Source organism: Tachysurus vachellii, chromosome 23, assembly GCF_030014155.1.
Source record: "Tachysurus vachellii isolate PV-2020 chromosome 23, HZAU_Pvac_v1, whole genome shotgun sequence".
Taxonomy (NCBI): Eukaryota; Metazoa; Chordata; class Actinopteri; order Siluriformes; family Bagridae; genus Tachysurus; species Tachysurus vachellii.
Window position 1 is genome coordinate 924,550 of NC_083482.1, and position 23,788 is coordinate 948,337.

At 42.9% G+C, this 23,788-nt stretch overlaps 2 protein-coding genes across 3 annotated transcripts in view; both read right to left on the reverse strand.

The window, feature by feature from the left end:
- Window positions 1-2,763: 2,763 nt before the first annotated feature.
- LOC132838775 (ADP-ribosylation factor-like protein 4C) lies at window positions 2,764-3,767 on the reverse strand. The gene has a single exon (XM_060859352.1). It carries the CDS (start codon window positions 3,340-3,342, stop codon window positions 2,764-2,766), a length of 579 nt encoding a protein of 192 aa, XP_060715335.1. The 5' UTR covers window positions 3,343-3,767.
- A 5,058-nt stretch (window positions 3,768-8,825) lies between these two features.
- Window positions 8,826-23,788, reverse strand: part of sh3bp4a (SH3-domain binding protein 4a) — a 49,896-nt gene continuing 34,933 nt past the window's right edge. For both annotated transcript variants that reach the window (XM_060859284.1, XM_060859285.1), the window contains 2 exons: window positions 10,858-11,046; window positions 8,826-10,674 (listed from right to left, as the gene is read on the reverse strand). In XM_060859284.1, the coding sequence (XP_060715267.1) occupies window positions 10,450-10,674; window positions 10,858-11,046 (414 nt within the window). In that variant the 3' untranslated portion in view covers window positions 8,826-10,449. The remainder of the gene's footprint in view (window positions 10,675-10,857; window positions 11,047-23,788) is intronic.

The following is a 23,788-nucleotide window of genomic DNA, read 5'->3' on the forward strand; positions in this document are numbered from 1 at the left end:
TTCATATCCTAAATTTCTCTTCATTAAAATTTAAAACATTAAAATTTCCCTCAGATCTGTTGGTAAAGTACAAAAAAAATCTGTAGAGCTCTAAAATTGAGTTATCACTACATTTATCATGAAGTGCTACACAAGTTACACCTTATTAATATTCATTAGTTATGATTCGTGTTTAATTGAAAAGTCTATAATAAAGATGTTTTATTACCTGCTTTACCAAAGATAGGTTGGTCTTTGAAAGGGAGGTTAGATTGAGTCAGCAAGCAAAGCAAGATGTCAGGTGATAATTATCCTTCCATGTTAATTAATTAGCTTATTTTAGTCCAATAACCCCAAAAAGTCCAATATCAGAAGTGTCTGTGGGATTTAGGCTTAAAACGGCTTTACTAATTATATATCGAGTGATGTGTGTGACATGATAATATCCTATTTAAATCTCACAGAGCTCATTATCCAGCTACACACTCACACACTCACACACACTAACACACTCTCACACACTCATACTCACACACTCACACTCACACACACACTCACACACACACACTCTCACACACACACACTCACACACACTCTCACACTCACACACACTCACACTCACACACTCACACTCATACTCACACACTCACACACACACACTCACTCACATTCACACACACTCACACACTCATACTCACACACACACACACTCACTCACACACACACACTCACACACACACACAGTAGGAGGATTCAGATTACAGGTTAAACAGTGCAGGATTTACTGATATTTTCAGTCCCAGATCAACACCTCAGCCTATTAACAGGATGCAAATTTCACTAAATGTAACAGTTTACTCCTTAAAAAGTGTCATAGAAATGTTTGTCCATGTTATTAGATCACTGGTGGGAGAAAATGAACGAGAATCTAACTCAAATCATCCAGAAGAGCACAGGTGCGTAAAAGAGGTTGTTTTAATGACAGGTTCAGGTATAAAACACTAACACTGTGTATCGTCATAATAAATATAGAATAAATATTCGTTTGTTAAAGAAAAACAAAGCTGTAAGTGTTAATTTAAATGCGTTTTATCACAGAGTGTGTAAGAGTGTTTATATACAGTACATGTCATACAGAGAAAATGATCCTGCCCAAATAGGGCTTTTATAAACAGCACTCAGATGACCTTTAACCTCTTCATTAAACTGTCATACACACAACACAAAGATGTGATTCGTTTAGCTGAAAAGCATCGAATAATCACGATGAAATGGTGCACATCTGAGCAGGAACAGCTGAGGAAGCCTCAGGATCCAGCTCACATGTTGCACACATCTGCTCTGGGATTCGCTCTGATCCTTTTCCAGTGCCGGATTGTAGCTGGGTGTGGATTCCTTCACGCACTATAAGCCTAACCTGGGGTTAGGGGTTAGGGTTAGGGGTTAGAGTTAGGGGTTAGGTGTTAGGGTTATGGGTTAGGGGTTAGGAGTAGGGGTTAGGGTTAGGGTTTAGGGGTGGGTTAGGGATAGGTGTTAGGGTTAGGGGTTAGAGTTAGGGGTTAGGGTTTAGGGGTTAGAGTTTAGGGGTTAGGGTTTAGGGGTTAGAGTTTAGGGGTTAGGGTTTAGGGGTTAGAGTTAGCCCAAACCCTAACCTGAACTCTATGCTGTTATGAGATTCATATAAAAGTTAAATGTCTACAGAAACAGGAGAAGGAGCTACAGGACAGGAGCTCGCCTGTGTTTATCTCACATCTTACATCAGATTAGATTAGATTGTAGAAACGCAGGTACATGAAAGTGTTCTGGTCTAAAACAGCAGCAGGAGAGAAACCTGATCTTCAGTTCATTACAGTGACCCTTAGTTATGCAGTAAAGAGATAGTTATCCACATAATTAAACTATATTTCTGGATTAGTTTTATTACACTAAGCACACGGCTTCATTACTCAAAAGCATAATCAGGTCTTTCAGGCACTAAATATAGAAAATTAAATCCCTACACGCAGAAATCTGCTCTAATTTGTGTCAGAAGCATATTTCAGTTTACTGTGTGTACACACACACACACACACACACACACACACACACACACACACACACACACACGCTGGGGGTCTGCAGTTAGTGCTTTCATTGCTTATTATTTCACTAAAACAGTGTGTTTGTGTGTTTAACCCTCTCCAAAATGTCTGTATTCTGTGTTTTTGCTTGTTTTTAAATAATTTTTAACTTTTAAACAATCATTTTTCTGTCTGTTTATTTGATTTTTTTTTTTTTATTTTTACTTTTCACCTCTGGAGCTCCTGTAGAATCTTAATTTAACTTTAATGTCCTTAAAAATGAAACATTACAAAACAAAAGCACATAAAAATCTTAATGTAAACACAATATGGAGGTCACATAGTCCTAATATTCAGTCCTGTAACAATAATGTTTAGGGATTATAATCCTAGTCTCAGATATTCTGAAAACCAAACGTACAAAATGGTTCAGAAGTTAAGAGCATCTTCAAGTTCTGTACTTTTTGAGAATCGTGTCATCACAATGCATTAAATTCTCTGTATTTATTTGGCATTTTGTTTGGTTTTAATTCTCTTCTGTTCTTTCTTACATAACCAACAGAATTCCAGCAGCAGTTTTTTTTTTGCAGATAATAGAAGAAGTTTAATTCTTTTATGTTGCACCTGAAGTGAATCATATGTGAAAGTTCTTATTTGGTTAATTCTATAAAGTTTTATCTAGTATAAAAGTCGCAGTCAGAGTTGCAGTAACTATGAATGCAGTTTATCGTTTTTTCTTCTGTTTCAGTGCCTTCCTGCGTTTGGTGATCATGTCGTACAGCTTGTCCATGCCCTCGTGCAGCCCGTCCCCGATGATGGCGCATGCGGGCTGCACGTGGAAGGCGGCAGAGGGTCCGAGTTCTCGCAGTGCCAGCCTCTTCTCAATGTCGGCGGCGGGCAGGGAGCCGGGCAGGTCCTGCTTGTTGGCGATGATGAGCAGAGGTGCCCCCTGGTTCTCTGTGAGTCGTGTAACCTTGTGCAGCTCGGCCTTGGCTTCGTCCAGCCGCTCTGCGTCCACCGAGTCCACCACATACACGATGCCGTCCGTGCAGCGACTGTATGACTTCCAGAGCGGACGCAGCTTCTCCTGACCGCCCACGTCCCACACGTGGCAGCTGATCCCACGTGCGGCGCCGTTGTTCAGACGTATGCGCTCGGTGTTAAAGCCGATGGTGGGAACCGTGTTCACAAACTCGTTGAACTTGAGGCGATAAAGAACCGTGGTCTTTCCTGCGGAGTCCAGCCCGAGCATTACCACGTGCAGCGGCTGGAACGGTCCCAGCGTTGACAAACCGTTCCCCATGCTGTGTTTATAAAGAGCACGTGGATAAACAAATAAAAGGCGTCAGTTTGCAGCTGTTTGGGTGTCGGAGACAGAGGAAGACGTGATACACCACAGGACTGCTGCAGAATCCTTCTCTACTTCACTGTTTTCTAACGTCGTAAAACTCCTCGTGCTACAAACCTGCCAGCAATCATATTGTCCTGAAGGTGCAGATTTATTTCTTTATTTCTAAAAAAAAAGCTCTTTAACTGCTTAGCTGTTTTTAACACATCAGACTGAACGTGTTTTCTGTATAAAAATGTGCTACAGTCACATTAAAGCTCACCAAAGACGCTGCAGGAGACGCATCTGCTGTTTCCCAACACAAATGGAGGTGAACCGTTATTTCTCCCGCATGCACGTGAGATCTCGCGCACGTCCGACACTTCAGTAAGTCGCGCGCACATCAGAGTCGTCAATAAGTCGCGCGCACAATCCCGCATTTCCACCCGCAGCTGAAAGAGGAAGTTCAGTCTGAAATCCTACATCATGACTCACCGACAGCGCGCGTCTCCAGGGGGGTAAACTGCCCGCTACTGCCTGTCTCCAGGGGGGTAAACTGCCCGTTACTGCGCGTCTCCAGGGGGGTAAACTGCCCGCTACTGCGCGTCTCCAGGGGGGTAAACTGCCCGCTACTGCCTGTCTCCAGGGGGGTAAACTGCCCGTTACTGCGCGTCTCCAGGGGGGTAAACTGCCCGCTACTGCGCGTCTCCAGGGGGGTAAACTGCCCGCTACTGCCTGTCTCCAGGGGGGTAAACTGCCCGTTACTGCGCGTCTCCAGGGGGGTAAACTGCCTGCTACTGCCTGTCTCCAGGGGGGTAAACTGCGTCTGCTGTGCAGGATGTCCCGAAGCCACGCCCCTAAGTGATGACGCTTCAACCTCCAATAATAAAGGTCTGATTGGACTACAGAACTGCGTGCGTGTGTGTGTGTACAATAAAAACGAGATTAATCAGTACACGCATGCGCATAAACGTCTGTTAACGTTTTCCAGTTTTACATTTAAATTGCGTTTCTATAGAGACGGATCATGGGGGGGGGGGGGGGTTATTCCCTCTAATCCATATTAAACAGTGCAGCGCGAGGGCCACGAGGGGGCAGTATTCATAACAATACATCACTAGTGTTTATTCATAACAATACATCACTAGTGTTTATTCATAACAATACGTCACTGGTGTTTATTCATAACAATACATCACTAGTGTTTATTCATAACAATACATCACTGGTGTTTATTCATAACAATACATCACTAGTGTTTATTCATAACAATACATCACTAGTGTTTATTCATAACAATACATCACTGGTGTTTATTCATAACAATACATCACTAGTGTTTATTCATAACAATACATCACTGGTGTTTATTCATAACAATACATCACTAGTGTTTATTCATAACAATACATCACTAGTGTTTATTCATAACAATACGTCACTGGTGTTTATTCATAACAATACATCACTAGTGTTTATTCATAACATCACTGGTGTTTATTCATAACAATACATCACTGGTGTTTATTCATAAAAATACATCACTGGTGTTTATTCATAACAATACGTCACTAGTGTTTATTCATAACAATACATCACTAGTGTTTATTCATAACAATACATCACTAGTGTTTATTCATAACAATACATCACTAGTGTTTATTCATAACAATACGTCACTGGTGTTTATTCATAACAATACATCACTAGTGTTTATTCATAACATCACTGGTGTTTATTCATAACAATACATCACTAGTGTTTATTCATAACAATACGTCACTGGTGTTTATTCATAACAATACGTCACTAGTGTTTATTCATAACAATACATCACTAGTGTTTATTCATAACAATACATCACTGGTGTTTATTCATAACAATACATCACTAGTGTTTATTCATAACAATACATCACTAGTGTTTATTCATAACAATACGTCACTGGTGTTTATTCATAACAATACATCACTAGTGTTTATTCATAACATCACTGGTGTTTATTCATAACAATACATCACTAGTGTTTATTCATAACAATACATCATTAGTGTTTATTCATAACAATACGTCACTGGTGTTTATTCATAACAATACGTCACTAGTGTTTATTCATAACAATACATCACTGGTGTTTATTCATAACAATACATCACTAGTGTTTATTCATAACAATACATCACTGGTGTTTATTCATAACAATACGTCACTAGTGTTTATTCATAACAATACATCACTAGTGTTTATTCATAACAATACGTCACTGGTGTTTATTCATAACAATACGTCACTAGTGTTTATTCATAACAATACATCACTAGTGTTTATTCATAACAATACGTCACTGGTGTTTATTCATAACAATACGTCACTAGTGTTTATTCATAACAATACATCACTAGTGTTTATTCATAACAATACGTCACTGGTGTTTATTCATAACAATACGTCACTAGTGTTTATTCATAACAATACGTCACTAGTGTTTATTCATAACAATACATCACTGGTGTTTATTCATAACAATACGTCACTAGTGTTTATTCATAACAATACATCACTGGTGTTTATTCATAACAATACATCACTGGTGTTTATTCATACCAATACATCACTGGTGTTTATTCATAACAATACATCACTAGTGTTTATTCATAACAATACATCACTAGTGTTTATTCACAGTTAAATTCCCTAAAGTTATCTGCTTTCCTGGTCATTTAATATCACATCCTCCTGCTGTCAGATTCTTTAACATGAAAGCAGAATTTTGACTCTAAATAAGTTAAATAGTGGAATAATATGGAAGATGGAAACATCAGAAAGTACATTATGAGTAACAGTGTAGAGAGTGAGGAGCATCTAAAAGCCACTAATGGTGTAATAAAATGCAGATGATGGAACTATGATTCTCAGTGAGTGAGAAGTAAGAACACGCAGGAAGCAGGAACATCTGGAAATAAAACCAGGACACGTGTGAACAAGGACACTGCAATTCAAAGACTCAATCAGCACTAATGATGAAGATCAAATCATCATCATCATTCGTTTATCATCAATAAACTCTTTGTATTTAATGTTGTTTTGTTAAGATGATTTATTTTACTTTCAACCTTTAAACACCACAGTTTGAGGATAAACTCTTGTGAGACGCTTAATGTTTAATGTAATGTGAGAGATTAGCCACAAGATGGAAGCGTTGAGTGGAGCTTTATATATATACTGAAGATATGAACCAGAGTGAAATTCAGATTGAGGTAATAAGAACCACAGCAGTGTGTATCGCTGTCGTCTTCTCACAGCTCCAGGGTTCTGACCTCAGGTTACTGTCTGTTCGCTTCCACACGTTCTCCACAGGTTTCCTCAGGGTTCTCCGGTTTCCTCCCAAATACAGTCTGTGAAGCTAGGATTGGCTTTTAAAGGTGTGTGTTTGTTACAGTGAACACACTGAGACGCAGCCAGCAGTTAAAGCGTTGGAGAGAGAAAACATACACTGTGTTAGAAACAGGAGACTTTATTATCATTATTATATGTGACTGGGCTTTAATTACACTGATAACACCAGCTTTTCTAAACACTAGTGATAAAATATCAGAAACGTGTGTGAAATCTTTACGCTCACAGTATGAGGAGATGGATAAACAAACACAAGGCAAATTTCCTGCAATTCTGCCAGACATAAAGCCTGAAGGAAACAGGAAGGAAGGAGTGTGTGTGAGCGTGCGTGAGTGTTTGTGTGCGTTAGTGTGTGTGAGTTTGTGTGTGTGTGTGTGTGCTTCTCTATTTTGTTCCAGCTGAGTGGTAATTAAACCTAAGCTCCACCCACTCAGAAAAATTACCACATGCAACACACACACATGTGCACACACACACACACCTGTACATGTGAGTTACCTGACAAATTAATCTGAGAAGTGTTGTTTTGCAGCACCTGCACAGTGTGTCTCTCTCTCTGTCTCTCTCTCGCTCTCTCTGTCTCTCTCTCCATCTGTGTTTCTCCCCCTGTTTCTCTCCCTCTGTGTTTCTCTCTCCCCGTCTCCCTCTCCCTCTGTCTCTCTCTCTCTCCCCCTGTCTCTCTCTCTCCCCCTGTCTCCCTCTCCGTCTGTCTCTCTCTCCCCCTGTCTCCCTCTCCCTCTGTCTCTCTCTCTCCCCCTGTCTCCCTCTCCCTCTGTCTCTCTCTCTCCCCGTCTCCCTCTGTCTCTCTCTCTCTCCCTGTCTCCCTCTCTCCCCCTGTCTCCCTCTCCGTCTGTCTCTCTCTCCCCGTCTCCCTCTGTCTCTCTCTCTCTCCCCCTGTCTCCCTCTCCCTCTGTCTCTCTCTCTCCCTCTCTCTCCCCGTCTCCCTCTCCCTCTGTCTCTCTCTCTCCCTCTCTGTCTCCCTCTCCCTCTGTCTCTCTCTCCTTCCTCATTTTGCTGACTGTATTCTTCCTGCCAATAACCTCAATAAACTTATTAAGATTCATTGATTCATTTACTTCCCGTAAAATTCACTTTATTGGTGTTATTAATCAGATGTGTGTGTGTGTGTGTGTGTGTGTGTGTGTGTGTGTGTGTGCAATTAGAGAATCAGGACTAAGTACCTCACAAATGATCGTTCAATTCCTCTGAATCTGCCAGGCAGTGAAATGGCAAAACCTGATTAACTGATTAATGCTCTTTAATTAACACACACAGACACACAGACACACAGACACACACACACACACACTATTATGTCTGTCTTAATCTGAAGCAAATAAATAATGGAGTAAACTATGCCCTGGAGAGTTCACTGTTTCACACTGATCATTTCACACAGTGCCCTCTGTGTGTGTGTGTGTGTGTGTGTGTGTTTGTGTGTGTTCAGTGTTTCTGATGCTGTATGAGGAGGTGTAAGTGTTGATGTTTAAAACATGATGTTCATCCTCCAGGGTTCTTAAGTTCAGACTGCGGATGAATTTCTTTAAGTGTCATCGAGTTGCTGTTGCCATGGCAACAACTAACGTATGATGTCATTAATACGATGCCCGTTACCGCTGAAGTGTCTGAGCAGAGCAAAGGAGAAACTGTTCATGATGTCTGTTCACAGATTCCTCAGTGATGTTTGGGTTCCTCTGTGATGTTTAGGTTCCTCTGTGATGTTTGGGTTCCTCTGTGATGTTTGGGTTCCTCTGTGATGTTTGGGTTCCTCTGTGATGTTTAGGTTCCTCTGTGATGTTTGGGTTCCTCTGTGATGTTTGGGTTCCTCTGTGATGTTTGGGTTCCTCTGTGATGTTTGGGTTCCTCTGTGATGTTTGGGTTCCTCTGTGATGTTTGGGTTCCTCTGTGATGTTTGGGTTCCTCTGTGATGTTTGGGTTCCTCTGTGATGACTCTGAGAATGAAAAACCTCCTGATCACTTTGTTAATTAGTTTCGTTCTCTCTGCTCTCGCCAGCTCGACACACAGATCTTGTTTTTCCTGGAATAAATTCACAAACACAAGGTTTCCAAAGTGACAGCGTGTTTATTTATTGACTCGGATTCCAACACGTTGTACATCACGTCTGATCGACACGTTCTCTAAACACGTGGCTTAAACTAGGCCTGAAATGTCCTGAAAGAGGAGACAGAGACACACATTGTGACAGCAGACGAGTGTCGAGTGTGTGGAGATGAACTACACACTAATACACACAACACACGGGCAGTCACTTAACACTAAAGCCATCGGCAAGCGTGCAGCACGCTCGTCTAAACAACAGCAAGTAGAAAAGACAAAAGGGATGAAAAAGGAATGTGATGAATAATACTGCAACTTAACACTAAACACAGATCAGTATTTGGCAATGAAAGCACTTTCTCCCATTCAGGCTACAGGCAAACACTGCTTGGTGTTCTGGGGGACTGCTTGTTCCTTCAGTACAGTGTGTGTGAGTGTGTGTGTGAGTGTGTATTAACCACAATGCACTACATCAGGATTATCACCGCTGTGATGTGACTCTGATGAGATCAGATCGTGATCGTTTAACAGTTTAGTGTATTTTGTGTAGCAGCTCTGCAGTGTAACGTTACTTACAGTGGTACGAGTTTATCACCACAAACTGCAGTCTTCTTCCTGTGCATTCTGTCGATCACAATACGAACGAGTCTGGACCCATTTGAACTGTCTGATATTAACAAATGCTTCCTGAAGCCCCGCCCCTTCCTCATCTCCGGTGCCCTCGACTGAGCGCGCTCACTTTCTGTCCCGTGGAGAAAGTTCACTAATGTGAGGTCAGAAACTCGGTCAGCTCACATGGATATAACAACCAAATGGTGGAAACGAACATTTTTTGTTTTCAGTTCTGGACGATAAAATCGTTTATCATGATTTTTTTTCACGAGTCTAACCATCACACAGTGCACAAATAACTGGAACTGTGAAGAGGTGTTCAAACTTCATCCTCCAAAGAAGAACCTTTTATACAGCAGAGAAAACATCAGCAGTCCAGCATAATGAATGTTCCTTTGATTAGCATTAGCATTGTAGCTCCATTGTAAGCAGCCTTAGCCTGATTCTGAAGAAGGTAAACAAGTAAACAGAATTTTACAATTCCAACAGCTGATCACTTTTAGAAACATGTTCAAAACCACGTGTAAAGTTCAGACGACTCGCTAATTCTCAGCTAGGACAACGCTAGCGCTAACTAACCGTCTATCTGGTTCACTGATTGTCCGTTTTTGTTAGTAAAGATAGATTGATGAAGAGAAAAGTGACAGCTCAACATGTTAGTAGACGTAACATCACGTTTCTTTATCTGCTACTGAAAGAACATCATTTACAGCTGATCCTAAAAACTGTATAAAAAGTAAATGCGCTGTCAAAAACATCAGAAACATCAGCGAGAGTGAACCAGTGAGAGTGTTTTGGCTGTCACAGAAGACGACTCAAGACAAACACACACTAACATATTCAAACTGAGATGGACAGACATACAGAGATGGTCAAAGGTCAATGTGTGAGGATCTGCTCACTGGTCCTACTGAGGTAAAACATGCAAATCAGTCCTGAAGCCCCGCCCACAAGCGTGTCTTCCTAAATACGGAGAACACCGTGGGTGGAGAAGATCACCGCCGTGTTGCTATGTTCTAGATGGCGAAGTCGTCATGAGAGGCAGGACTGAAGGCGGAGCTCCGCAGCATGTCGAGACAGTTGACAAGGATAAGTGTTCCTGTGAGATGTTTCCAGCGCTTGGTGATCGGGTTCTTCATCCGGTCCAGACCCAGCTGGAGCTCCTGGATCACATCGCGGTAGCTGTCACCGATCTGAGCTGCCCACGTCAGCAGGAAGTCATATGCTGGCTTCCACATGGCCTGTGATTGGACACACAGAACACACTGCTAAACGCTACATTCTGATTGGTCAGAAGGTGTTAATGTTTTTTCATACAGTGAGAAGCCACTCCTAATGCAGGCCTTATTATCTGGAAGAGAGAATAAAGAGGCTGCTGGTGCAACAGCACAGTGTATGTAGACCGTGTTAATGTGTTTGTTCACCTCTGAGTCCATGACTCCATTTCGGTCTCTGTGTGGAGCTTCATAGTCGTCCATCTGCTGCTTGGAGACACGAGCGAGTTTCTCAGCCAGTTCCCTCCAGCGAGGAGCCACTTCCACAGCAGTCGTCAAGAGGACGAAGTCCAGCATGAGACGCACCACCAAACCCTGACAGTCCAACTTTAATAAAGCCTGCACACACACACACACACACACACACACACACACACACACACACACACACACACAGTCAGTAAACAGCAAGGACATAAGGTCATGAACCTTATGTCTGATTTCTTCACAGTTTCTGTTCATCTTTCGCTGTGTTTTTCTGACATTTCCTCTCTCGCTTTCTCACTCTCTCTCTCTCTCTCTCTCTCTCTCTCTCTCTCTCTCACACACACACACACACACACACTCTCTCTCTCCTTCTTCTGTCTCAGTTTTTCTGTCTGTCTCTCTGTCTCTCAGTAGACAGCAGAGGTAAATAATTGCATCCTCCACTGCATAGGGGGAGTCTAGCCCTGTTTCCTGTCTGCCTATAACACACACACACACACACACACACACACACACACACACACACACACACAAAGCACCATATTTGGAATAAGAATGGGTCTGTAGGGATTTACAGGATGTACCAGTAACTCCCCCACACCATCGTCTAAAGTAATGGTGTAATGTGTGTGTGTGTGTGTGTGTGTAAGAGTGTGTGTGTTTTACAGGCATATTAAAGTATTAGAATCCTGAGACTTTTTTGATGTGTTAAAATAAGAAAACACGATGTTTAAGCTCCTCTTAGATGCTGCATTTTTCCACAAAACAAAATTTTTTCAGCTTTTTTAGACACCCGGCTAATATATTAACACAATATGTAAAGTCACACAATAAGATCTATGAACTTGAGAACTTTGAGCCTATCGTAGCTGATATACAAATGAGTTAATAAGGCAATGACGGTGGTTGCCATAGAAACATAACATTGATAGTCTGGCAGGTTGAAGTGAGACGGTGAGAAAATGAGGTTGTAAATCAAAACTCTGTGTTTATGATATTAGGGTTTGTGGGCTGGCGTGAGGACTTGGGGGCGTTTTCTTATTTGCATACTCATGTATATTCATTGATTGTGGCACTGTTAATGAAGATGTCGAGATGTTGGGAACTGAGATAAAGGATTATGCATGTTAGACTCTAATGCATTACATACCTGCATTTGATAACAACATGATGAAGAGAAATAAAAGTGAAATTAAACGTTGCCGTTAGTTGTTAGTTAAAGGACGTTAGTGTCATGGAGGAGATGGTGTGTTCTCTACACATACAGGATGGAGAAAGGACAGATGGAGAAAGTGATTAAAGACAGATCAATCAGAACAGGATGAGTGGATGGAATTGCGTTTAGAACAATCGATATTGTATTCATGTACGGAGCAGCAGTCAGACAAATCACCACATTTAGAGAGAATCGCTCGCTACGGCCCTCAAACACACGAGCAGAAATCCATCATCTCCTGTAATGAGCTGAAGAGCTTTCACAACAGTGTCGTTACAGTAACCAGCTATCTGCTAGCAGAGATCGCTCCATGTTTACACACAGAATAAAAGTAACTGGAATAAAACAGCTCATGCGCTGTCTTGGAGCGTTGTTTTATTACAATGAGTTATGTGACTGATATTAACCATGACTGAGACTTGACTGACAAAGTGTGTGTGCAGTTTATATTGTGTGTGTAATCAGAAGTCCAGAGAACTTCAGCGTGTTTTGGTATCTATCCTTGTGCCTGAATGGAAATTCTGGGTGATGGAGGCAGATGTAGTTGTGACGCGTTAAACTGCGTTAAAATCTTCATGTCAGCATTTGTGTTTGGGTTACGAAGCAGTGCTGGTGCAGAAAAACACGACAATAAAACAACTTACAGGTCTGAATCTGTTTAGAATAACTGTGAGGTGAAATAAAAAAGACTTTAAAATAACCTTTAACACAGTGACCTGTAACAGTGACCTGTAATAGTGACCAGTAACACAGTGATCTGTAATAGCGACCTGTAACACAGTGACCTGTAACAGTGACCTGTAATAGTGACCAGTAACACAGTGACCTGTAATAGTGACCTGTAACAGTGACCAGTAGCACAGTGACCTGTAACACAGTGACCTGTAATAGCGACCTGTAACACAGTGACCTGTAATAGCGACCTGTAACAGTGACCTGTAATAGTGACCTGTAACACAATGACCTGTAACACAGTGACCTGTAATAGTGACCTGTAACAGTGACCAGTAGCACAGTGACCTGTAATAGTGACCTGAAATAGTGACCTGTAACACAGTGACCTGTAACACAGTGACCTGTAACACAGTGACCTGTAATAGTGACCTGTAACACAGTGACCTGTAACACAGTGACCTGTAACAGTGACCTGTAATAGTGACCAGTAACACAGTGACCTGTAATAGTGACCAGTAACACAGTGACCTGTAGCAGTGACCTGTAACAGTGACCTGTAACACAGTGACCTGTAACACAGTGACCTGTAACAGTGACCTGTAACACAGTGACCTGTAACACAGTGAGCTGTAACCAGTGACCTGTAACATCAGTGACCTGTAACCAGTGACCTGTAACACAGTGACCTGTAACATCAGTGACCTGTAACAGTGACCTGTAACACAGTGACCTGTAACACAGTGAGCTGTAACAGTGACCTGTAATAGTGACCTGTAATAGTGACCTGTAACACAGTGACCTGTAACACAGTGACCTGTAGCACAATGACCTGTAACAAAGTGACCTGTAACACAATGACCTGTAACACAGTGACCTGTAACAGTGACCTGTAACATCAGTGACCTGTAACACAGTGACCTGTAACTTCAGCGACCTGTAACACAGTGACCTGTAACACAGTGACCTGTAGCACAATGACCTGTAACACAGTGACCTGTAACTTCAGCGACCTTTAACACAGTGACCTGTAGCACAATGACCTGTAACAGTGGCCTGTAATAGTGACCTGCAACACAATGACCTGTAAGACAGTGACCTGTAACAGTGACCTGTAACACAATGACCTGTAACACAGTGGCCTGTAACACAGTGACCTGTAACAGTGACCTGTAATAGCGACCTGTAACACAGTGACCTGTAATAGCGACCTCTAACACAGTGACCTGTAACAGTGACCTGTAATAGTGACCTGTAACACAATGACCTGTAACACAGTGACCTGTAATAGTGACCTGTAACACAATGACCTGTAACACAGTGACCTGTAGCACAATGACCTGTAACACAGTGACCTGTAACTTCAGCGACCTTTAACACAGTGACCTGTAGCACAATGACCTGTAACAGTGGCCTGTAATAGTGACCTGCAACACAATGACCTGTAAGACAGTGACCTGTAACAGTGACCTGTAACACAATGACCTGTAACACAGTGGCCTGTAACACAGTGACCTGTAACAGTGACCTGTAATAGCGACCTGTAACACAGTGACCTGTAATAGCGACCTCTAACACAGTGACCTGTAACAGTGACCTGTAATAGTGACCTGTAACACAATGACCTGTAACACAGTGACCTGTAATAGTGACCTGTAACAGTGACCTGTAACACAGTGACCTGTAACACACTGACCTGTAATCAGAACATTCCTCTTTTTGAATCGCAGCAAATACGACTTCAGAGTACATTTCAATAAAACAAGAAATTGGCCTGGTCCTACTCGTGGTTACTAGCTGGCTGTGTGATTGGAAGAATAATCATCACCTATAAACCGCAGAGAAGAGTCCGAGGTGATTTCTCACAATAACACTCATCAGTTTTATGCAGGAAGAAACTATCAGTTCACATCAAATACAATTCCCTCTGTCTTTGACTGATTCTTTCACTTCTACACACACACACACACAGAGTTTAATTTGTTTTAATTCCCAGGATGAGCGATTGCTTTCTTCTCTGCCGGGCTAATGGCGTGTTTGGGTCTGGGCCAGACGAGAGCGCTGCAGCTCTGAGAGCACCGAGTGAAGCTTCAGCAGCAGCCTGGGGGTGAGCCGAGGGCCAGAGTTTGAGACGCTGTTGCACTAGCAGATGAGTGTTGGGTCAGATTATCCTTCACACCGTGGACACGTTTAATTACAGTCGAGCGCAAAAAAGGTCTTCAGTCTGTATTTTCTATCCCTGATTTATTTTTTCTTTAATGGTGTTTGTGTTTAAAGGTGAGGTCTAGACTCTGTTGTAATACTCTCAGTCTGGGGGTGTGAGCTACACACAGTGGAGTGATGTGGAGCTCAGATACGAAGAAGCTACAGAACTGACTCTGAACACCAGAAACAGTTCTAGGTAACGTTAGTCAATCAAGCAGCACATTAGTCTTTATGTCACTGGCTCTGCGCTTCCTTGTGGAGGAAGTTCACCAGGTAACTCAGTTTGTGCTCCTCAGATGAAGTCAGGTCTGTTTCGACAGCAACATAATGAAGGTCTATAATTTGGCTTTCTTTCATTCTCTCCAGAGTCAGCTGTGTAATTTAGTATAGTGGAAGAGCACAACATGAAGGCACTATAACTGAGATTAGTTATTATCCATTACTGTAATACGGCTACTAAGTGCTGCTGTAATGAGGCTTTCTCAATGGGCTTTTTATACTTCATTCTTGCACAAACTCCAGAACAGTAATTGCTTTCTCCGGTTTTGTACACAAAATGTTTTGTTTTTTTTTCAATATATGAGACATCATTTGGAAACTGTGGCTCAGCTCTGGTCACAAAGCGTCTTTTAAATTTCATTATTATAAGTGTTCACATTAGAAAATCTGTTCCGAGTCAAATTCTTTCGTTTCATAAACTTTAACTGCAGGAACTTTCAAGGAACCTAAATCCCTGACTACAATAAGATAACTAAAATCTATAAAAACATGATGTGAGCGTGTCACCATGACTGAGCGTCTTTTGATTTTACAGTAAAATGTAGATGTGGGATGTGTTTTTTGTACAGTTCTACGTACAAAACGTAGAGCATATCTGCTGCATGGTGAGATACACCTCCACATCCTCGTCTGCTAGAACTTTTCCAGTGAAATAATCAGCAGTAACAAAACTGTACTGATGACAGCTACAGAATCTCACGCTACACTGAGGAATGTTTATAACGCACTAGAACACCGCAACCTTGTGAGCGTGAGCCGGAAAATCCTCCTACTGTAAATAAGAACGTCAGAAATATCGTGTTTTCACGGTTTAATCATTAAAATGAAATAATAAAGTGACAGAACATTCTGGAGAAGTGAAAGTAAGGATCGAGGCAGGGTTAGATTTCATTAATACTCGTCTGTAATAAACGCAGACCGCTGACTAATTAGAGCTGAGTGAAAGCGGCGTAGAGACACTAAATCATGCTGAAATGACTCGGCGGTACGATTCAGAGCCGCAGTTGTGGATTTGTTCCTGTGTAAGATGTGAAAGTGGTTGATGAATATTTGATGTAAAACACTGTTTAAACCTGCTGTGCTTGAGAGGAGACGGCCATGTTAACCATCCTCATCAGAGTGAGGAATGGAATCTTTCAGGATCACATTTCACCTTCAGGATCCTTCATTAAAGGCAAAAGTTAAACATCTCCACCTTTAAACAGGCAGTTAGCTGTGGTGTGTCTGGGGCCTGCCGCCATGATGCTAACAGGGCAGGGGCAAATCAGGGTGCATCCAGGGGACAGAATGCACTGAAACGGACGAAAGCAGACAGAAAAAGGCAGGAATATTTTCCTCAAAATTCCACCAGCATGTGCAGAACACATTCTGTCTGTTTGATTGGCATCTGAAAAATTTCTTTAGTTTTTATTCGCGCTGGGTTTATCAACACGGTGTGAGATTTCGATTCCTATTCAGTGTGGTGCTGATGAAGGAACAGGTTATTAAACTGTGAAGTTTAAACTGTCAACTGTCAAGTCAACAACTCCCTCATCCACTCCTTCCTTCCTTCCTTCCTTCCTTCCTTTCTCTACATCCTATTCTCCACCACACTTCCCCTCATCACGCAGCCTTCAGATCTCTGCTGGCATTCACACTGAACATCTCCTGACAGGCCTCCTGAGCTGCTGAACCCCACATGACTGTTCTGGAAGGGAATGACAGGAATTCTGTTCCCTAATGACTCTGTGGGATTAGTATTCAGGAGGCCAGGAGCAGGCTGGACCACCTGGGTGGTGTGTTAGTGCACTTACAGAGCTGGAATGCTGAATCAGGAGCCTCACTAATGTGGATATTAATAGTCCAACATCCACCTGGTCTGAGTCCAGAAATGAGCCAAGCTCCATCTAACTGCAGCTCCACTGCAGAAGGTCTCCACATTTATATTAAAACACAGTAAATATGGAGGAGTCTAATTCTGATGTCTGCTTTATGCGTGAACAACAACGTTCATATCTCATACATCATGGAGCTGTTTTTTATTAATACCCCACAATGCCACGCTGCTTGGGTTATTAATGTGTGGCTCTTGGTAGATTATTAATGTTCGGCTCTTTGGTCTTTCAACACAAAAGGAGAATGTGATAAACACTCACAGTGTGCCAGGTTTATGGAAAAGTCTATTTTGTGTCGTTTGTTTTTAGTCACGTATGCAAGGATTTACATAATAAATATTGTCTTTCATTTCCAGCACCAGTGTGTGTGTATGTGTGCATGTGTGTGTATGTGTGTGTGTGCGTGTGTGTGTGCATGCGTGTGTAAGTGTGTGTGCGTGTGTATGTGTGTGCGTGTATGTGTGTGTGCGTGTGTACAGTATGTGTGTGTGCGTGTGTATGTGTGTGTGTATGTGCATGTGTATGTGCATGTGTGTGTGTATGTGTGTGTATGTGTGTATATGTGTGTGTGTGCGTGCGTGTGTGTGTGCGTGTATGTGTGTGTATGTGTGCGTGCGTGTGTGTATGTGTGTATATGTGTGTGTGTATGTGCATGTGTGTGTGTGCATGTGTGTGTATGTGTGTGTGCATGTGTGTGTGTATGTGTGTGTGTGTATGTGCATGTGTGTGTGTGTGTGTATGTATATGTGTGCATGTGTGTGTGTATGTGTGTGTGTGTGTGTGTGCGCATGTGTGTGTGCGTGCGTGCGTGTGTATGTGTTTGTGTGTGCGTGCGTGCGTGTGTGTGTGTATGTGCATGTGTGTGTGTGTATGTGCATGTGTGTGTGTGCATGTGTGTGCATGTGCGTGTGTGTATATGTGTGTGCGTGCGTGCGTGTGTGTGTATGTGTGTGTGTTTGTGTGTGCGTGCATGCGTACCTGTGTGTGTGTTTGTGTGTGTGTGTGTATGTGTGGATTAGTCCTTTAAAAGCATGATATGTGTAGACTAGGCTATCACACTGTGACACTTGACGTGTGTGTTGGTCACAGTGACTTCACAGCGCTCTTTACTGACTGTGTGTCAAATCCAAACAGACTTCAATCCGTCAGAAGCGTCTGTGCTAAAGGCCGAGCACAGAGACGCTCCTCAGCCCTGCACATCTAAAGCTAAATGTATTAGCATGTGAAGGTGATTGTGAGCGCGCACTGACCACCACCTCCATCCCACACAGACGCTGCTCTCCAACTAGGCAGCGGACAGAAAGCAATTCCGCTGTGTGCAGGACGTCCCCCAATCACTCAGCCCTCCATTACAGCCAGATGAATAGGAGGTGAGACGGAGGAAATGATGGACACTGGGCCAAATGGGATTGCAGGGCTGTTTCATTCCATAAGCGTGAGTGTGAGCCTCAGCCAGTTTCCCCCTGACAGGATGAATGATGGGGAGAATTGAGCCACGTGCTCCGGAGCTCAGAACGTGTTTATCTCCTCACACACTTCACACACGTCTGCATTTTGCAGGGTGAAGACGAGAAAGAAAATATAGACAAACAGCAGGAGCTGAGACACTCTTTGGTGAGACATACTGAGTGAGACAATCACACTGGGAGTGAGACAGACACTGGTAATGAGACACACAGGGGGTGAGACACAAACACAATGGAGATGAGACACACAGGAGGTGAGACACATATTGGAGATGAGACACACAGGAAATGAGACATATTGGAGATAAGACACACAGGGGGTGAGACACATTAGAGATGAGACACACAGGGAATGAGGCATTTTGGAGATGAGACACACAGGGGGTGAGACACAAACACACTGGAAATGAGACACACAAGGGGTGAGACACATATTCTAGATGAGACACACAGGAAATGAGACATATTGGAGATGAGACACACAGAGGGTGAGACATATTGGAGATGAGACACACAGGGAATGAGACATATTGGAGATGAGACACACAGGGAATGAGACATATTGGAGATGAGACACACAGGGGGTGAGACATATTGGAGATGAGACACAAAGGGGGTGAGACATATTCTAGATGAGACACAGGAAATGATACATATTGGAGATGAGACACACAGGGAATGAGACATTGGAGATGAGACACACAGAGGGTGAAATATGTTAGATGAGACACAGATATTAGAGATGAGACACATTGGAGAGGAGACACAGGGGGTGAAATATTGGAGATGAGACACACAGGGAATGAGACATATTAGAGATGAGACACACAGGGAATGAGGCATTTTGGAGATGAGACACACAGGGAATGAGACACATTAGAGATGAGACACACAGGGAATGAGGCATTTTGGAGATGAGACACACAGGGGGTGAGACACATATTGGAGATGAGACACACAGGAAATGAGACATTGGAGATGAGACACACAGGAAATGAGACATATTGGAGATGAGACACCCAGAAGGTGAAATATTTTAGATGAGACACAGATATTAGAGATGAGACACATTGGAGAGGAGACACAGGGGGTGAAATAGTGGAGATGAGACACACAGGGAATGAGACATATTAGAGATGAGACACACAGGGTCCAGCTGGTAAAAGCTGCATTGTCCCAAGTTGTGTGTTTTTGTTGCCATTAAACCCACAAGACTAAAAGTTAGTGTGTTTTAGAGCTGAAGTGTTCTGTCTCTCGTCACACTGTTAAAGAGTGTGTTGTTAGCCCAAGGTTCCCCAGGAAGGCAGCATTAGTGTAAAAGTGCCCCTGTGGTAAGTAAAAGCCGCTCAAAATAAAATAGCTCAGCTGAGCTTTCTATCTTCTCACCACACATGTCTCTGTGCTTGAGTTAGCGAACACAATGTGACCTTACAGCAGTCGTGGCTAGCTCAGCTAGCTCGTTAGCTTGTTTATTGAGCAGTTAAAGTGCAGTCAGGTGAGAGAGCAGAGACGTCATTTATCCTGATTCCGATGTCAGATCGTCTCGCTCGCCTCCATATAAATGATTTGTGCTGTTTATTGCTCATGCTGACAGGTTTCCATTAAAAAGACATCTGTGCATGTGTAAAATCAGCACCTGCGCTTCCTCCCGCGTTAGCGTTCAGGTGGGGGCGTCATTTGCCCTCGCTCACTCACAGCACCGAATGATACCTCGCCGTTTATCCGCCAGCTGTGCGACTCAATCTCTCATGCAGAGGACTGAACTGAAGGCTGCGCTTTACCTGCACCGCTCACATAAATTATACCTGACGCTTAAGAGCCTCCGCTTCACCGGCGTGAGCCGCCGACATCAACAAACACCACCCAGTGCTGCAGTAAGGGCAAGACAGATTACTGCACTGAAAAGCATAACACCCTGAAGTACAGCGTGGAACGTTCTGGAGTTTCACTCGCTTTGGAAGAAAGCCGTTATGTAAGGAAACACTGCACTATATTACACCTCTGACTTCTGAGTGAACGAAAGAAAGCCGAATTATAGATCTTCATTGTGCTGCCGTCCAAACAGACCTGACTTCATCTGAGGAGCACAAACTGAGTTACTAGTGCCCCTTTTACCCCCGAGGCAGTTTGAGTGCAGGTTCGGAGCCTAATTTAGAACCAGTTCTTTCTTTTTCGACAGCAAAAGCACCGGCTCTGAACCAGGAAAAGTGGTTCTTAAGTAGCACCAAAACGTTGCTGGTCTAGACATAAGAACCACTTGTGTCAGGAGCTGTGGGCGGGGCTGTGGGCGGGGCTACTGTTAGCACTTTTGATAATGTACCTTAAGTATACTAATGTTTAATACACTTTTACTTTACCGCAATATGATCAATTATCAGCACACATGATAGTAAGTAGCTACATGCTAAGGCTAACTTTTTCTGTGTTAATGATAAAATAACGTTATGTACTTTCTCGATAACAACCTCCGTTTATACAGATTACATGGAGCTGCACGTACACGTTGGATTCGCCGCGTTTGGGTGTTAATGTAGGTTCACAAAGCCATGAGCATTAACAGTAAAGCAACATCCACCATTGTTGTTGTGTTTGTGGCTGCTGCGCTAAAGTTGCTGTGTAACGTGACACGTATACAGTGACGTCACACTCGGCTCTGTGATGGCTCTAACTGATGGAAAGACAAACCGGTTCTTAGAAGGTTCGCCAGTGGAACCAGCTTTGAACCAGCACCAGCACTAGCTCTGAACCAGCACCCGGTTCTTTTTGGTGGAAAAGGGGCACTAGTGAACTTCCTCCACAATGAAGCGCAGAGCCAGTGGCTCCATCTTTTCCTGTCAGACACGAGCTCTAGAACGTGTACAGAGACATTAGAAAGGAAATGAAAGTGTGGACATGTAACGCGGGATTGGATTTTCACGCTAATTAGTGTGTTATTTAATTGTGCGAGTAAAACGAGAGCATGAGAAGGTCAGTGAGATGTTCAGTTATCATCTCAGCTATAATAACTTCATAAGGAGTCTGTGTGCAGAGGACGGTGTGGGTCAGCACCGTCACCTCAGGCCAGGGGTCAAGCATAACGGTGTGTATCTCCACGCTAACCACGTCTGGGAAACAGCCTGACCGTGTAAACCAACAGCGGAGGTGGTTAGATTTCAGTCACACGTTTCCATCCACACCCAGGTTGTGAGACGAGCCTCGAATACACAGGAGACGCCACATGGAGACACATTGCTGGAACATTCTCTCACACCCAAAACAGGGGCTTTTCAGCATCTAAACACTCTTTAGTTTGTTGGTCTTTGTGCTGCTTTGGTTACAACATCATACGACAACAAGTTCATCAACAACTGAGAGGGAAAGAAAACACTTAGCAGGGAAGCTTACGCTACCCAGCTCAATTAGCCATCTTCGCCAAATGCTTTTAAAATCACCAGGCTGCTAACACACACACACTCTCACACACACACACACACAGACACACACACCCCACCCCCCCACACACACTCTCTCACACACACACACACCGACACACACACACACCAACAGACACACACACACCCACACACACCCACTCTCTCACACACACACACTCTCTCACACACACAAACACACACACCCACACTCTCTCTCACACACACACACACCCACAGACACACACACCCACAGACACACACACACCCAAACACTCTCTCACACACACACACCCACACACTCTCTCACACACACACACACACCCACAGACACACACACCGACACACACCCACACACACACACACACCATGTATCTAACTAGTCTTCTAACACGTTACAATCCTTCATGCTCTCTGAGATCACAAAACTCAGGACTTCAGGTAGTTCCCAGAATATCTAAGTCTACTAAAGGTGGTAGAGCGTTTTCTTATTTAGCTCCCAAACTCTGGAATAGTCTTCCTGATAGTGTTCGGGGCTCAGACACACTTTCTCAGTTTAAATGTAGATTAAAAACCCATCTCTTTAGTCAGATGTACACATAATACATCCCATAATATTGTGCTCTATTACATCAGACTTGCACATTTTTATGAACAACAGATATGTTAATCCCTCTACACTGCTTCTCTTTTTCTACCCATGCCGAGACACCCAGACATTGTACCAGCTCCAATCGTCTTCCGTGTGATGAAGATCTCGGACCTCCACTGAGATGAGGGCGACTCTGTGAGGATCCTGAGACATCTACAGATCTACCAGCTCCAGTTAGACTCTGTGATACTAAAGAGGAGATGTGAACTCCATGTGATCTTTTACACCAACACAACATTTATCAGACTGTATATTTATAATCACACCCCCAGTGTCACCCAGATGAGGATGAGGTTCCCCTTTGAGTCTGGTTCCTCTCAAGGTTTCTTCATTTACCATCTAAGGGAGTTTTTCCTCCCCACAGTCACCTGAGTCACCTCAGACTTGTTCATTGGTGATATACACATACACACACACACATACACACACACACACACACACACACACACACACACACATACACACATACATACACACATACATACACACATACATACACACATACATACACATACACACACACACATACACACACACACACACACACACACACACATACACACATACATACACACATACATACACATACACACACACACATACACACACACACACACACACACACACACACACACATACACACATACATACACACATACATACACACATACATACACACATACATACACACATACACATACATACATACACATACATACATACATACATACACACTGTGAACTATATATATTTAGAATTTTTATTATATTAATTATTTATATTTCTCCTTATGTTTACCTTCTGCTCTATGTTTATGTTCTGTAAAGCTGCTTTGAGACAATGTCCATTGTAAAAAGCGCTATACAAATAAACTTGTATTGAATTGAACACACCCACACCCACACCCAGACACACACCCACACCCAGACACACGCCCACACACACACCCACACACCCCTCCAGCACTGTACAACTCAACACAAGCGACAGTCTCTGCTCATTTTATTACACATATTTTATTTCTATTAAATCTCAAATGAATTTATTTTCGCTAACAATTTCCCATATTAACCGTTTCATAATCATTAAACATAAACACA